Source organism: Trematomus bernacchii, unplaced genomic scaffold (genome assembly GCF_902827165.1).
Source record: "Trematomus bernacchii unplaced genomic scaffold, fTreBer1.1, whole genome shotgun sequence".
Lineage (NCBI taxonomy): Eukaryota > Metazoa > Chordata > Actinopteri > Perciformes > Nototheniidae > Trematomus > Trematomus bernacchii.
The window spans coordinates 1305050-1323708 of NW_022987332.1; the positions used below are offsets into that span (position 1 = coordinate 1305050).

Consider the following 18659-nt stretch of genomic DNA (forward strand, 5'->3'; position numbering starts at 1 on the left):
AGAACAATGTGACCTTAGGAAAAAAGAAACCATGATATTTAGTATCAAATTATAGGCTGGCGCTACAGAATTATATAGTTTACAAATGCTGTTTTAGTTACATAAATGGATGAATGCACCGCACACCGCGGAGCAGGGTGTCAGATGTGCTTTAGGTTACTAAGGCACTTTGTGAGGAAAATATGGTCATTTTGGTTCAATATTGAAAAAAGTAGTGGTGAATTGTAACATCATTAATTTACTCCAGTATTGTAATTAAGTGCAAATTCGAGGTATACTTTACTGAAGTAATTCCAATGTATACTTCAATATATATATATATGTATACTCTACTATAAAGGGAATTGTTTTACTTTTTACCTTACCAGTTACTTTAATAATTATGATTTCAAATACAAAACTCAAGAGTTTATAAAAAATGATATTTTGTTATTAATCGATTCCAATTAATCTTTATTAAAATGCCAATTTAGAGAAAATAAATTGGCATTTGTACACATTTAAAGATAGGGTAAGTTTGAAAAACCGGCTCGAGATACACTTTTTGTTATATTCCGTGGAATGCTCTTAACATCCCGATAGCAATGAATATCTTAAGTGCTTTGACAAAAAATCCATAAAAAAATGTAATCTGTGGAAGCTGTAGTACTGTAAAAAGCACGACCAATCATTTTAGCCGGCCCGGCTAAAATAACTGGATGGCCTACCTGCCTGTCAGCCTTCCATCTGTGCACAAACTTATCTCGTGCCCTCATTGGTCATGTGCGCGTTCGTGTGTGTTGGAGGAGGGGCTCTGTAAGGAAGTGGCAGATTTTCTCCGGTTGTGTATTTTCAAATTCTAGCGATCTCGAGCTGGTTTCTCAAACTTACATAACCTACCTTTAAGTAACTTGGGGTACTTTTCATTTAATACAATAGGTATTTTTGCTGACATACTTTCTTTTACTTAAATTCATTTTCTTGCATGATTTTCATTTGTGGAGTATTTTTACAATGTGCTATTATTGTTCTTTAACTTAGGTAAAGGCTCTGAATACAGTATATCCACCAAAACTTTGAGAAAGTAAAACCGTTCCGTCACATGTACTTCGAATTGCGTTTATATCAACAATATGGATTCAACTGTATGAATATTCATGGATTAGCATCCCCATGTGGGTATTGTAAGAAAGTACATTAAATATGCTTTTAGTGAATTATTATTGATACATTTATTTAAAGAGTGTCTACATTATGTTAATGTCAATAAATGGTCACATATATGAGACATTTTATAGGATGTTTTTTTTTTTTTTTATGTTGCAGAATTGAACTTAAGCCGAACCCTTACCCATACACTAACATTCTTCCAGGCATCAACAATGCCACATAAGCCTTGTGAGTGTCCACATTTGTGAAGTATCTGCTCCCTCAGTGTTGGTCAGTATAAAGCTGTGAAGGCGGTGTCCTCACGTCTGCCTGAATGTAATTAGAGCAGCTGATAGAGAAGAGGCTGAGCCGGAGAAAACTAGAGGAGATAGAGAGCTTCTAAGATGTGCTGAGTATGTGCCATGGATAACAGGTTTTATATGGGCCGTCCGTTATTACCGCAGAGGTTTTAGTACCATCATCAGGGATGGGATGCAAGTCTGCGTTTTTACACCCTCTTTAATCTCCGGCTGAATGTCTGCGATTACTCCCTCTGCAATAACAGCTCGTATTTCACATCACAAAATCAGTCATTTTTACCAAGATTTTCTGAGAGATTCTACTCATGAGTTACTCTGAACTTTGTCTCAACCCTTATCATAACACATGTAATACACCTATATTGATATAAGTTTAAAAAACAAACCATATGAGTTCTCCAGTTGTCAAAACTGCTTTCCATTGGAGAGTGAGTGAAGTGCCTGCTGAGGGTCCATTGATTAGCACACGGCTCATCGCCCTCTGAAGTGCCCCCTGCTGTGAGCTGCGTTCCCCAGCTTATGGTCTGTAAAGCAACACAATCACCTGCCTCACTGTGAGTTAACGGGACCTCACTGCTGTGACTGGCTTTAGTACTGGAATCACTATAATTTTAAAATGTCAAGTCAATAGTAGTCAGTGTAATGTGTTAAAGAGTATTGACTTCAAAAATTAGTAACCAATTTGCTTTAGACCAAAGAACGAACACTCTGGTTGTAACAATAGAAAAACAAATCTTCCTACTGGAATAAATATATTTAGTCCTCTAAATCCTGCATCTTTAACTACAAGAGATGGACAAAATAGTATGTACATCAGTTGCCCCTGTCCTATATAATACCATCCATTACATGACATATTAAAAAGAACAATATGTCTGAGAATGAGATTGTTGCTAAAGCTCTTACCTCGGGGTTATCTTGAACTCTCAATCATTCTGACCACCGCTCATCACTCAGTTTGTCACAGTCAAATCACTCCTCTCAGAGGGATGTATTGTAAGGAAGTGCGCTGGGCTGCAACTGTCCGTCAGTGACGTCATCTGGCCTAAAAATACTTTGGGAAAGAGAAGTCTGTAAATCAGCGGATAATTTTTTTAAATGCTAATCAACTTCCCTGTACGAGCATTAGAAAAGCCCTTATTTAAATCATAGGTCCAAAAGTTGTAAAAAGCGCTAAAAGCTGAATCCAGAGTCATATTTCCTCAGATCTGGGTACTTTTGCTGTCGAGAGTCAGGACACTTTGGCTTCATGTGCCACTATGCAAATTGAATGAACAGTGTCCACGCCTCCAACGCTGTATCCTGTTGTCTTTATACATCCATGATGTATTGGTGCAAAAAGTACAACATGTCCTAAAGAAATCTGGAGAAGAAGTCGAAATGTTTAGGCATAATTGGAGTAAAGAGTGTGTGTCTTTATCCAGGCAGGCCAGAGAGATCGTTCTGAAGTACGAGGGCCGCCTGACCAGAACCCGAGGGTACCAGACTGCAGGAGCTGACGTAAGCACACACACACACACACACACACACACACACACACACACACACACACACACACACACACACACACACACACACACACACACACACACACACACACACACACACACACCACACACACACACACACACACACACACACACACACACACACACACACACACACACACACACACACACACACACACACACACACACACACACACACACACACACACACACACACACACACACACACACACACACACTCTGCACTATCAGTACTCGCATGTTAGATTGTTTATGCAGCAGTACGTTGAATAGGAAGTTTTGAGCATAAATTCAACGTCACACAGGTTGAATTATTCATATACACAATAATGATTTTGCGAGTGAGTTCCTTTAACGTTCAAGGGGTTCTTTGTGTAATATAAGAATGGAGCAAATAAGAACAATACTACTACTTCCTCCAGCTCTTCAGATTTATATCATTTCTTCAAGGCTCCTTCTCTGTAGATCTACTGAGCCAAGTGGGTATGACTCATTGGGGGGGGGGGGGCTTTGCCCAACCTGAAATGAACCCATATTAACTAAGGCAGCCACGGAGACAGATTGTGGAACATAAAGCATGTGTTTATTTATAATATTACCCGATCAGAACAGTGTCCACAAATCACATAAAATACAACCGTTGTGGTAACGGTGCAGAAATGGAAATGAACAAAGAGGCTCTTTCCTGGAAAGTTCTGTGAATTATGTGCTGGACTCTCTCTGAAGTGCATTTATTTTTATCTGAATGTTTGCTGAGAGGATCTTCTTTGTGTTATTTCACTGCACTGCAGTACGCTGACGATCAGAGCCAGAATAATAAAACATGTTGGACTTCCTTTGTGAGGCTGCTGAGGTTGATTTTAACAAAGCATCTCCCTTTGAGTGAGCTGGACACACACACATGCTGTAGATAACTTGACCTGTGTGTCTGTGTGTTTCATGCAGTCACACACAGAGAGGGAGACAGAGAGACAGACAGCTCTGCAGCTGTAGCACAGCAGCATGAGTGGATTTATGGCCGTTTGTTATAGCTCAGTTTAATTAAAATGTTCAGGCCCATTAGAATAAATTGAGCAGTCTGATGATGAGTTATTATTATTGTACAGTTTGGCTCCAAGTTAATTGAAAATCTGAATTATTGATCCAGCTGACCTTATCTGGATTAATAATCATCTCGCTTCAGATTGTATTTCTCATCACAACATAAGATGTGAAGAGCCTAACAGTCACATCGTTTCCGTTATTATGAGGACAACAGAATGATATCCTGCGTTATGAGATGTGTGCAGACGTCATAAATGTAATGTCATTCATCTGAGACAGCCAGTGGCGTTTTTATATGTACAAAAGTGGTGGGGCACAAAAAACTTAGATGTCTATATATAAGCTTCTGCAGTGACGTGCAGTGAGGTTCATGGCTGGTGAGGCACTGGCACTGACTCTTCAGGTTTACAAATATTATATTTTGACCTAAACCAAAATATAATATTATTTTCAAAAGCTTTTTTTGTCTGATGCTTCGATTAATTTTAAACAGACAGTTCAACAAAAGGATACCCAAAAAATGTCATTTTATCATTTAAATATTGAATTGTTCTCTCTTAGTAAGATCCCATTTTCAATAAAATGGCGGTCTTACCTTGACTTGAAGATGAAGTCCATTTGCCTATCCTTCTGGACAAACATTTCTATTACTTTTTTGTAAAAGTCCTCCTTATGTTCTTGTAGTTTCAAAAGTCTATCATAAATCTAATCCATAGATTTATGATAAAAAAATTATAAAAGTAGGGTAGACATGTGGATGTTATCCGGCTAATCAAAACGTGCATTTATCTAACAGGTACGTTTCCCACAGATCTTATTTCCAGCTATTTTCTAAAATCCTCTGGAGAAATCTCATTGCTTTTTTGTGCTTACTTCCTGGTTTTAGGACGCGTCACTGCAGCTCTCTCGTCTCCTCTTCACACAGCACACTTTTCGCGGCACACGTACTTACAGCCAATCAGCTCTGAATGATTTGAGATGACGTATGGTGGGGATGGTAGCTCCATGCCCCTCTGGTCATTCTTTTTTTGCCAGACACATTTCATTACAAAATACTCTGAGCATGCGCAGTGAAGTTTTTACAGTCACCGTTGACTTCACAGCGAGAGGAAGGGGCATAATCAGGTTTTGTCCCACATGGCTCTAAACAGCTCAATAGGCACACACTGTGACTGTAGACACACTAATTAGAAGAACACAGACTAAAACAGCAATGTACAGACGAATCAGATGATTAAACATGATCTTAAAATATATTTTATATATTTTTTTATTTATTTTTTTGCATTTTTGTAATCATTATTTGTAATACTTTCTGCTGACACTAGGTGGGGCTGTGCCCCACCTGCCCCTAATGACCAGTCGCCACTGGAGACAGCTGCTGTGATTATGGACCCGAATACCTGAAACACTTTTGATTTACATTTACCAGACAAGCCTCAGGAGCAAAGGTTTATGTTATACCTCTGTTCCAAGCCAACAGTCAAGGTTGTTTTTTAAACATGAACAAAACCTCTTATGTTACAACACAACCACACAACCTGAACCGTGGAGGTGGTTTAAAAAAACACTGGAGGATTCAAATTGAACAATAACAGAGTTAGTTGCATTGCATTACAACTGCAGATCTGATGCACATACCCTGTATGTGCATCAGATCTGCAGTGTTTTTCAACCTTTTTTGAGTCACTGTAAATGTTACATTAAAAAAATTCCCACGGCACACCAACTAGCAAAATGTTACTAAATGACAGATTGTAGCCTAATACAGCATATATACAGTATATAATGATAATCTAATGACACGTTTCTCAAATTGGCTACGAGTTCAGCTCCTAAATGGCTAGCTTTGAGAGATCTCTCTTTGTGTTTTTTCTCACAAAAGTTACTAATTTCTCAGATTCCCGAAAAAAAGAATCCGTGTTCTTGTTTTGAAGTGACAGGTGTTTTGTTTGGAGACGACATTCAAGCTATCTTTGGATACAACATTCTCACTCCCAACTCGTACTATAGTGACCTTATGTCAGGATCCCTTGGCGTCACCATCAAACGCAGTGGGGGGGCCTATAGCGTCGATCTTCAACTATCAGGGATAGGGTTGGGTATCGTTTGAATTTCCACGATTCTGATTCCGATTCCGATTCTACTTTTCGACTCCGGTTCTTAACGGTTCTCAATTCCGATTCTTTGAGGGGCAGGGTACAAATTTTGTACATGCTTCTTCCACCAAAAAAACAACATTTATTCGAGAAACATTTACACAGGTTAGTTTACAGTAAAGTACCGAAATGTAGATGCTTCTACTTCTGAGAAGGGATGCAGCCTTTTCACCACAAAAGGGGTGACTTTTCTGTGGCACTCCTCACGTTTCTCTACTGTCATCTTTCCCTTTGCTACTAAGGTGAATGGGTTGACACGGGCTGGGACGGGCTTGTTAGCTTGAGCCGTTGTAGCCGCGCAACTACGCGACCGCAAACTTTCATCTACAAAAATATAGAATATCCACACATTTTACACACAGCCTCTCAAACAAAACAACCATCCTTTAGTTTTGAGTGATATTAACTTAACATACCTGATTGCGAGGGCTCCGCTGAGGAAGCGCTCAGTGTTGGTTGAGTCGGAACGACAGCGGAAGACGACGGTGGATGTGAGGCGGACGGAGATTGGCGCAACAGGTTGAAAACGGTACACTCCTTGATCTGTATACCGTGCAGGCGAAGGTGTTTTGTCATATTGGTCGTGGTCCCTCCTTTGCAGGAAATAAGTTTGGTACAGGTGTTGCACTCTGCCGACCCATTGTCTTTCCTAACAAAGTGAATCCATAGTTTAGAGCGTCTACCGCCATTCATGATCGGTGGTCCCAGGTTACGCTGTAGGAAGTGTAGGTACAACGCTACATTTCCCGCCCCGCCGCAGTCATACAGTAGGCTACGGAGAGCGGCGAGAAACATTTCCTCAGGCATCGAAAAGCGGAACCGAAATTCACATTTCTAAATGATGCCGTTGGAATCGAAATGTTGGAACCGGTTCCGAACCGGAACCGGTTCTCGGTACCCAACCCTAATCAGGGAGTCCCATTGACTTGCATAGAGCTCCCTGAACGTTGGTAATAGACGAGTTGGTATCGCGGAGAAATGCTCTCCGCAGACCCATTCTCACAGCGTTTATCAACCTTTTTCTTACTCAATATCAAGCCACACTTATTGTTTTTACATCTTTATTTTAATTGTATAATGTCGGACTTTTGTTACCGTCAGTTAGGGGGAGAGTAGGGGCTCAGAATACTGACATCTGTATTGTTTCATCGTTTTTTCCTTCTAATTTAGTATTCTTTTCTAAACCACACACTGTTATTTACTCAACAATAAGACACAACTAGAGAATGCAATTCCTGAAGAAATTGCTAGTGGGAATGCTTTATGCTGAAAATCTGACGCTAAACTGCTATGCTGAAATGTAATGTGTAAGAAGAAAGTGAAGAATTTAGATTGAAATGATACATGAACACTGGGGGCTTGAATGTGTGATGAGAGAAGAAAAGAAAGTAAAAAGGCTTGGAAAAGCAGCAGAATATTTGAACTGCAAACCTTTGAACTAACTTGATGGCGAATGATCTGTCGCCATGCCAACGGCATTTGATGACATCCCATAATACGCTTAGATGCGTTGATGGCTGCCTCGTTACTAAACCTGTGAAGTTTTGGGCCGTTTGGAGCATTTTCACTGAAGTTATGAGAAAACCGTGTTTCATGGTGAGCATTGTGTTGCCATGGCAACGGCATTTGAAGAAATCTCAAAACTGTCCCGTAGATGTCTTCACGGCTGGACTGTTAGCACACATGTGAAGTTTGAGCACTTTTTGAACATTTTCATAGGAGTTCATGTATAGCGACATCGTCTTTTATTTTTTCCATGGAAACGGCATATGATGACACCCCATAATTGATGTAGAGCTGTTGAGGGCAGGACCATTAACCATTATCTGAAGTCTGCTCTGAGCATGTCAGTTGGAGTGATGACATCATCGTGTTCCATTACACAGGTGTTTATATTTGAGCTAACGAGGTGTCCAGAGATCAAAGGTTTCCATTGTTCTGAATGAGAGATAAACCTCTTACATGTGAACGTTTTGTTGAAGAACCGTAACAGATATCGGTGAAATTTCAAGGACCTTGAGTATCTGAAGTTTGCTTTTTGTGTACTTTCGGTAGCAGATTAACTAAAGGTGTGCGGCTGCTGCTGTGAGGAAATATCAGCTTTACAAATTACAATGGGCTTTAATGGAGACATGTTGAAAGTTTTTGTCACTTCATGCCCTCAAGAGGCATTTTGTTTCATTATTTTTGCTTAATTATTTGTCATTTTTCAAGCTACGAGATGTTTTCCTACGTTTGTCATGAACAATTATGTCTCAGGAATGTAGGGTTTGGGAATTATGGCAGTTTTAAAAAAAAATATGAAGGCAAATTTCAAGCTGTCCTATACTCTAGCTGTGACATCACGCACTCTAGTGAATGTTAAAATCTGAAGAAAACCTCTTTAACAAGGTCTGAACAATATTTAATATCTCTAAAAGTAAGAATCAGATTTAAAAGTTGTGTTACAAAAATAATGTCAGAAAGATGTGTAACATTTTAAAGTTGGAATGAGGTTTCTGAGTAAAAGTATGAAGGAACAGTTAGCAGTTGAAGTGGCATGAAGATTGTACAAGTCTGAAGATTGTCTCCATTGACTTCAATGGTTAAAAATGTGATGAATTATGGGATGTATCTCTGGAATTATGAAAGTTATGAATGAGAAAAGTAATAGCAATCAATTCCCGACCGAGCTGAACGTTTTGATGTTTGAACGGAGTTTCTGCGATGTGGAATGTGGGAGAAGAAGACCAGCAAAATAACGGGTGGAATAACAAGAATAAAGAATTTTGTGCGTAGAAGAACAGATAGTTGGAATGCTGTTAACAGCATTCCCACTAAATTATCCTTGTGTTTATTTATTTGTTTGATTGTATAATGTCGGACTTTTGGAGTCCGTCAGGACCGAGGGTCGGAGCAGCTCATAGTAGTTGCTTTAGAGAATTTTACAACCGGAAGTAAGTATTCTCTCCGCTTTGCTTGACAAACCCCGTGATTAGTCCTCATGCTCTGTGATTGGATGTTGGAGTGGCAGTGCGCCAAGGTTACGCCGAGCGTCAAATGCTTTGAAATGGAATGAAGCCCAACGACGGCACACTATCCAAAACTGGATTTGAATGGGTCCACCTGCACATGCTGCCAATGTTCTATGGCACGGCTCTACTGGGAATTGTAGTTTTAAAAGACGTTTTCGTATTTCCCATAATTAGAAGTTGCCAGTATTACACTGTGTACCTCCACCATTAAACTGTCATAATCTGCGCATTTCTTATTCTATCCATATACACCTTATAAGAGTATAATTAATATGTATAATATCAGTTAAAATAAGTGCTTCAACCAACCCGGTATCACGGCAAGACGTGAACATGTGACGATCTACCATGCTGGGAGATGTGAATATGTCACAGTTTCGTCCCTTCAAACGTGACAGTTACACGGTATTGTTAACATGGCCCAACCAGTGGAGAAATACCCGGAAGTGCCAAGCAAACGGTCTACCACGCCTATTGGTCGGTTTTTATTGTCAAAATTAGATGTTTTTAATTTATTTTTTAATAGTCACACTCGATTTCGCCGATTTTCTTGTTGCCCTAGCTGGTCGACACCTCTTTTAGCAGAAACAAAGGCTACATTCATGTATTAAATCGATGTTAATCCATGTGTGTGGATCATAGATATAACAAGTCTGACAAACAGGAAGCACTGCCGCCAAAACTGAAAACGTGACGTGGATCATAAATATATCAGCAATTAAACAACATCTTACATTTATTTTCACACAATACGTCTCCTTGCAGTATCAATACTAATTCGGCTGACTTTTATATTTGATCCAATTGGTAGATAGGCTGTATTTACACCATAACGGTGCACAGCTGATAGAAAGGCACATCTAGTGGTTAAAGCACGTTATTGAATTGTATTATTTTATTATTTTTCACAAAAATGAAACAGAATTAACTGTCATTAGTAAACCACTCAAATAAAAAGTGGTTTTGTTTTATATATATTTTAAGGATAATAATAGCAATGTAACACTGTCTATGACACTTACTGTATAACACTGATTTGAAAAACATACAGAAAAAACTAATTCACTGCCCTTAATAAAGTATTTAAATATACATTTCAGGTGTGCTGTTTTGTTTAGATCATTGACATCTGGAGCTCTTCCTTTTTGATTATTGTTACACCAGGTCTTGTCAAAACCTTTATTCCATATTCAATATCCATTACTAAACAAAACAGCAATTCTACTCCACTACAATTCAGAGGTTAACCTGGTATTTTTACTCCACTACATTTATTTGAGTTACTTTGCAGATTCTGATTAATGATGTGAAATATAAACAACCCTTAAATCAGGCTTTAGTTACACCTGAGTAAAATTCAGGGAAAGGTGATTGTCAAGTGCCAACAATCAGGAGAGATATTTGATAGTTGGTGCTTGAGAAGACTAAACATTTATCTGCAGATCCTTATAAAGTATATTCATTACTCGTTATTCTCTACTAATAGTTAATTAAAGACTGTATATAATGGCTATTTTGCATATCCCTTTCAAGATTTCAAGATTTTCTAAGGTTCATTGACATATCATATACACAACTAATTCAATAACGTGCTTTAACCACTAGGCGGTGCACACAAGGTACACACAGCCATAATAACTTTGTATTATTAGTGTAGGACACTTGTGTATGTATAACATCTGAAGATGTGTAGTTTTATTCATGTTTTCACATAATTGTACAGGATATTGCTATATTATTTCACATGTTTTACTTCTAATATCTGATTTGTAAAACATCACAGACAGAAAGGTATATCCGTCATTTAACAGTAAGCTATTGAAATTCTGAATCCATAGATGTGTCTCCCATCACCCAAATCCCCTGACTATTCTCTCAACTCAGTATTTACATTCTTATATTCAAAGAAAATCAGTAATATCTTTAAAAACGACAAGTCCTTTTCTATCAGCTGTGCACCGTTATGGTGTAAATATAACCTATCTACCAATTGGATCAAATATAAAAGTCAGCCGAATTAGTATTGATACTGCAAGGAGACGTATTGTGTGAAAAGAAATGTAAGATGTTGTTTAATTGCTGATATATTTATGATCCACGTCACGTTTTCAGTTTTGAAGGCAGTGCTTCCTGTTTGTCAGACTTGTTATACAGTCTATGATCCACACACATGGATTAACATCGATTTAATACATTAATGTAGCCTTTGTTTCTGCTAAAAGAGGTGTCGACCAGCTAGGGCAACAAGAAAATTGGCGAAATCGAGTGTGACTATTAAAAAATAAATTAAAAACATCTAATTTTGACAATAAAAACCGACCAATAGGCGCGGTAGACCATTTGCTTGGCACTTCCGGGTATTTCTCCACTGGTTGGGCCATGTTAACAATAGCGTGTAACTGTCACGTTTGAAGGGACGAAACTGTGACATATTCACGTCTCCCAGCATGGTAGATCGTCACATGTTCACGTCTTGCCGTGATACCGGGTTGGCTTCAACATAGTTAACATTGCAGGAAAGTTGATTGTCAAGTGCCAAAACAAATTATGCAATATATTAAACGTTAAGTAGTTTGTCAGGCTTAATATTTATCTGTTGATACCCCCAATGCTTTTTTCTTATTTAAAAGAAGACCTTAACCTAAAGTATTCTTTAATGTTTAAATAAAGGTTAATTAGTTTGTCTGTTTTGCACATCCTCCTATTAATATGATACAGCCATCCTTGGCTTAATGCACAAAGGCAGCAGTTCATCGGCTTATCACTCTGAAATAGAGAGATTTGTACAGTGGTGTGATTTTAACCATCTAGTGCTGAATGTGAAGAAGACTGAGGAGATGGTGTGGGACCCAAAGGCAGTGGGTGACCTTAGGCCGGTGGTTATCCACAATGAACCCATAACAGCTCCTATAAGTACCTTGGTGTCCATCTAGATAATACACTCAGCTGGAAGGCGCATGTTCAAGGTCTGTGCTCTAGACTTCAACAGCGGTTGTACTTTCTGCGTCGACTCCGGGCTTTCGGAGTCGACCAGAAGTTCATGTTACTGTTCTATCATGCAGTGTTGGAGAGCATCATGAGGTATGGTATCACTGCCTGGTATGGTAACTTGACAGTGCAGTCAAAGTCACAGATCGCTCGCCTGGTACAGACTGCTATGAAAATTATGGGGGTTAAAAAACACCCATCTCTCCAAAACATATACGAGCAGTCCATTATCAGACAGGCAAAATAAATTGTGTCTGATCCCACCCACATACTCCACCCAGAATTCCAGCTCCTACCTTCTGGTAGAAGATTCAGGGTTCCCAAGAGCAGGCTGAACCGCTATAAGCACTCATTCCTACCTATGTCCATTAAGCTTCTTAACATTCACATGAAATGAAATGTGGTCAAATGTAATGAAATGTACTTTTTAAATGTTGGCCATGAGGGTTGTGCAATAGGTCGCCATTGTCAGTATGTGCGTCTGTGTATTGTGTTTGTTCAAACGGTGTATGACTGATGATATGTGTATGTCTCTTAATGTCCACTATGTTTGTATATGTACATGTATGCGGAACTGCAGGACAGAGTCCAGAACAAATTTCCTTACGGGGACAATAAAGTATATAGTATCGTATCGTATCGTAATATCTTTGGACGTCCGGCACTAAACTGTTTTATTGTAGAGATCACTTACGTATCTTCTTGAATTTTTTATATTCTATATTTCTATCATTGACCTTCTACTTTCCCCCTATTTTGTATTTACTCTTAATATTTTTAATTTTCATATAACATATTCAACAAAAAAATTAAATAACGTGCTTTAACCTATGAAACAATACAGATTTCAGTTTTCTGAGCCCCTACTCTCCCCCTAACTGACGGCAACAAAAGTCCGACATTATACAATTAAAATAAAGAAGTAAAAACAATAAGTGTGGCTTGATATTGAGTAAGAGAAAGGTTTATAACGCTGTGAGAATGGATCTGCGGAGAGCATTTCTCCGTGATCTCAACTCGTCTATTACTAACGTTCAGGGAGCTCTATGCAAGTCAATGGGACTCCCTGATAGTTGAAAATTGACGCTAAAGGACCCCCCCCACTGCGTTTGATAGTGACGCCAAGGGATCCTGACATAACGTCACTATAGTACAAGTTGGGAGTGAGAATGTGTTGTTGGATAATGACACTGTTGGATTGTATTTACAGCAACTAAATAATATCTTTTGAGCCGATTAAGTGAAATAGGACAATTTCAAACAACACACCTGACAGTCTCTTACGGCACAGACTCTTATGTTTTAAAATCACTGCTCTAAACCTGTCATGTGAATGGTTCTATATTGGTATCCTTGTCAGGATTCATCTTACTGATACAGTGCATGTGTTTTATTTTGAAAGGCAATGGCATGTGTTTTGGTGGATTTGTTACAAAGTTATAAGATAAGGGATAATGTGCAACAAGGCGATCATTAATGGAAAAAGAACACCCGACGGTGATCATGGATCCCGACACACAGCGGAGGGTCTGGATAACCCGAGTAATAACAAGCTCTGAAATGTCCAAATCGACCAATCAGAATGGAGTATTCAACTAAACTGGTAATAAGGAAGACATAACCCAGCACTACAGAGACACATGTGAACATCTTTTGTTGTTAATCTCTGTCAACAAGGCTTTTAGCAGTGCTGCATGCTCATATTATTTTATTATCAGATACGCTTCACAGAACAGATGTGATCTAATGTCCTGCTGAATTATGCACTTGACTTCAGTTTCAGTTTTCTGGGTCTTCAATCCTGTAGTGTTTCATGTTAAAGTTCTGTGTTCTCTTGAAAGCACTATAAATCAATGTATTATCACCATTATAATAAACTGTTTTCTGTCATCCAAACTGATCAAATATGAACATTTATCAACCTGACATTGATCCAGCCTCAGATGCAACACTATAGTGACTAAAGGAGGTGTTTCTATATGGCATTACAGATGAATATATTGAACTCAACAACATTATTTTACATTTTTTTAAATAATTTCTCTTTCTCCTCCTGCAGCTGCTGAAGAAACTTTCACGTGTACTTTACAACATTTTGGTTCTGTTCATTCCCTGGGAAGTTAGGATTAAGAAAATCGAAAGTGAGTCACCACTTTGTTCTGATAATTTCATCTAAAGTAATTCTGTCACTGAATCATGACCGAAATGCTAACATTTATTAGGGCCTGAGCACGAAGTGTGCGAAGACCTATTGAAATCGTGCTCGCTATTATTCTTATTTTACCGGGTCTGCGGTTTAAACCTGTTTTTGAGGGGGTTCCCACACTGTTGACGTAGCGACATTTGGCAACGCCGCCAGGACGGGTGAAACATTTTACATTCTGGATTCCATGGTTGCAAAATTTCCGACATGCTCTCTAGCGCCACCTGTGAAAATTCAGTTTTAGAAAAATGTACATACATTCGCCGCGTAACTCGGATGGACCTGAAATGTTGCACACTTATCCGGGCGGAGCAGCCCTACATATTATCCTCTCATATCCCTAAGCTCCGCCTACTTTGATTTTTTTTAAATTAGCATAATGTGAAAAACAGTGAAATATTAACTATAATTTCAATTTTTTGCTTTTCAACACCAAACTTAGTGTACAGCATCAGTGGAGGGTCACACACACACTACCGTAGAACATGAGCACGACGTGTGGAAAAATGTGCCCGACATCAATCGCAACGTATTAGCAAAAAGGTGTGGCTTAGACATAAATGCTCCTAATTCATCCGCAATGTATCCAAATATCACAGATTTCGATGGAAAGGTTCAGTCTGTCTTGGGGAATAGGCACAAAAAAGCATGTTCATTTCGGACAATAGGGGGCGCCAAAAGCACAACAAATTTATACCTGAAGATCCGATAGACCAAATAAATATATTATGTCATACACATACTGGCAGGATGAGTATCAACTGAGATTTAAAGGGGCGCAACCAATGACGGAAGTGGGCGTGACCTATTCAGCTTTATGTCGAAATCGAAGGGTTAAAAACCATTACCGACCCATAAGTAGCGGGAAAATATAGTTACGGCCTTTAAACTCGGAACACACGTCACAGCCCACGGCCTCCTCCAGACTGTCCAAAAACATCGTGCGTTTTTGCAAATACGGCTCAGTAGCGCCCCCTATTGTGCGGTAGTGACATATAGTTTCTTTGAGCGACCCGAGTCTTGGCACAGACATGCCTCATGGAATTGCCGACATATTTCAAAATGGCTTCCATTAGCCCCTCCCCCCATAAAGTCGGCCATTTTGGAAAATGTGCGTTTTAGGCGCTTTTGCAAACAATTGTCGTAGGGAAATGATCGGAAAAATTCCAATCCAGCACAAGTTCAGCCCATATCCAATGTGATGCTAAATTAAGAAACGCATTGTCGACCGCTCACACGGGGTGCTCGTAAGCTAACGGAGAATGTGGCATGTTCAACGATTTAAATAGCAGAAATTCGCTAAAATGACCTTCGGACGTGAAACTTGGGACAGACGTCACAGCCCAGGACCTTTTCCAGAATGTACAATAAAATCGTGCGTTTTGTGAAATCAGCTCAGTAGCGCCCCCTATTGTGCGGGTAGTCACATATAGTTTCTCCCAGCGACCCGAGTCTTGGCGCAGACATGCCTCATGGAATTGTCGACATATTTCAAAATGGCTTCCATTAGCCCCTCCCCCCAAAAAGTCGGCCATTTTGGAAAATGTGCGTTTTAAGCGTGTTTTTGCGAACTCCTCCTAGGGAAATGATCGGAAAAATTCAATTCCAGCACAAGTTCAGCCCATATCCAATGTGATGCTAAATTGCGTATGAATAGTCGACCGCTCAAACGGGGTGCTCGTAAGCTAACGGAGAATGTGCCATGTTCGACGATTTCAATGGCACAAATTCCCTAAAATGAGCTTCGGACGTGAAACTTGGGACACCCGTCACCGCCCACGACCTTTTCCAGACTGTACAATCAAATTGTGCGTTTTGTGAAATCAGCTCAGTAGCGCCCCCTATTGTGCGGTATTCACATATAGTTTCTCCCAACTACCCGAATGTTGGCACAGACGTTCCTCATGGAATTGCGGACATATTTCAAAATGGCTTCCATTAGCCCCTCCCCCCAAAAACTCGGCCATTTTGGAAAATGTGCGTTTTAAGCGCGTTTTTGCGAACTCCTCCTAGGGAAATGATCGGAAAAATTCAATTCCAGCACAAGTTCAGCCCATATCCAATGTGATGCTAAATTGCGTATGAATAGTCGACCACTCAAACGGGGTGCTCGTAAGCTAACGGAGAATGTGCCATGTTCGACGATTTCAATGGCACAAATTTGCTAAAATGAGCTTCGGACGTGAAACTTGGGACAGACGTCACAGCCCAGGACCTTTTCCAGAATGTACAATAAAATCGTGCGTTTTGTGAAATCAGCTCAGTAGCGCCCCCTATTGTGCGGTAGTCACATATAGTTTCTCCCAGCGACCCGAGTCTTGGCGCAGACATGCCTCATGGAATTGCCGACATATTTCAAAATGGCTTCCATTAGCCCCTCCCCCCATAAAGTCGGCCATTTTGGAAAATGTGCGTTTTAGGCGCTTTTGCAAACAATTGTCGTAGGGAAATGATCGGAAAAATTCCAATCCAGCACAAGTTCAGCCCATATCCAATGTGATGCTAAATTAAGAAACGCATTGTCGACCGCTCACACGGGGTGCTCGTAAGCTAACGGAGAATGTGGCATGTTCAACGATTTAAATAGCAGAAATTCGCTAAAATGACCTTCGGACGTGAAACTTGGGACAGACGTCACAGCCCAGGACCTTTTCCAGAATGTACAATAAAATCGTGCGTTTTGTGAAATCAGCTCAGTAGCGCCCCCTATTGTGCGGTAGTCACATATAGTTTCTCCCAGCGACCCGAGTCTTGGCGCAGACATGCCTCATGGAATTGTCGACATATTTCAAAATGGCTTCCATTAGCCCCTCCCCCCAAAAAGTCGGCCATTTTGGAAAATGTGCGTTTTAAGCGTGTTTTTGCGAACTCCTCCTAGGGAAATGATCGGAAAAATTCAATTCCAGCACAAGTTCAGCCCATATCCAATGTGATGCTAAATTGCGTATGAATAGTCGACCGCTCAAACGGGGTGCTCGTAAGCTAACGGAGAATGTGCCATGTTCGACGATTTCAATGGCACAAATTCCCTAAAATGAGCTTCGGACGTGAAACTTGGGACACCCGTCACCGCCCACGACCTTTTCCAGACTGTACAATCAAATTGTGCGTTTTGTGAAATCAGCTCAGTAGCGCCCCCTATTGTGCGGTATTCACATATAGTTTCTCCCAACTACCCGAATGTTGGCACAGACGTTCCTCATGGAATTGCGGACATATTTCAAAATGGCTTCCATTAGCCCCTCCCCCCAAAAACTCGGCCATTTTGGAAAATGTGCGTTTTAAGCGCGTTTTTGCGAACTCCTCCTAGGGAAATGATCGGAAAAAATTCAATTCCAGCACAAGTTCAGCCCATATCCAATGTGATGCTAAATTGCGTATGAATAGTCGACCACTCAAACGGGGTGCTCGTAAGCTAACGGAGAATGTGCCATGTTCGACGATTTCAATGGCACAAATTCGCTAAAATGAGCTTCGGACGTGAAACTTGGGACACACGTCACCGCCCACCACCTTTTCCAGAATGTACAATAAAATCGTGCGTTTGGTGAAATCAGCTCAGTAGCGCCCCCTATTGTGCGGTATTCACATATAGTTTCTCCCAGCGACCCGAGTCTTGGCGCAGACATGCCTCATGGAATTGCCGACATATTTCAAAATGGCTTCCATTAGCCCCTCCCCCCATAAAGTCGGCCATTTTGGAAAATGTGCGTTTTAGGCGCTTTTGCAAACAATTGTCGTAGGGAAATGATCGGAAAAATTCCAATCCAGCACAAGTTCAGCCCATATCCAATGTGATGCTAAATTAAGAAACGCATTGTCGACCGCTCACACGGGGTGCTCGTAAGCTAACGGAGAATGTGGCATGTTCAACGATTTAAATAGCAGAAATTCGCTAAAATGACCTTCGGACGTGAAACTTGGGACAGACGTCACAGCCCAGGACCTTTTCCAGAATGTACAATAAAATCGTGCGTTTTGTGAAATCAGCTCAGTAGCGCCCCCTATTGTGCGGTAGTCACATATAGTTTCTCCCAGCGACCCGAGTCTTGGCGCAGACATGCCTCATGGAATTGTCGACATATTTCAAATGGCTTCCATTAGCCCCTCCCCCCAAAAAGTCGGCCATTTTGGAAAATGTGCGTTTTAAGCGTGTTTTTGCGAACTCCTCCTAGGGAAATGATCGGAAAAATTCAATTCCAGCACAAGTTCAGCCCATATCCAATGTGATGCTAAATTGCGTATGAATAGTCGACCGCTCAAACGGGGTGCTC

At 40.2% G+C, this 18659-nt stretch overlaps 1 protein-coding gene across 1 annotated transcript in view; it reads left to right on the top strand.

Moving 5' to 3' along the window:
• Positions 1–18659, top strand: part of LOC117480200 (transmembrane channel-like protein 3) — a 56391-nt gene that overhangs the window by 2516 nt on the left and 35216 nt on the right. Inside the window, exons 3-4 of the mRNA XM_034127423.1 lie at positions 2873–2948; positions 14242–14323. Of these exons, the coding sequence (XP_033983314.1) occupies positions 2873–2948; positions 14242–14323 (158 nt within the window). The remainder of the gene's footprint in view (positions 1–2872; positions 2949–14241; positions 14324–18659) is intronic.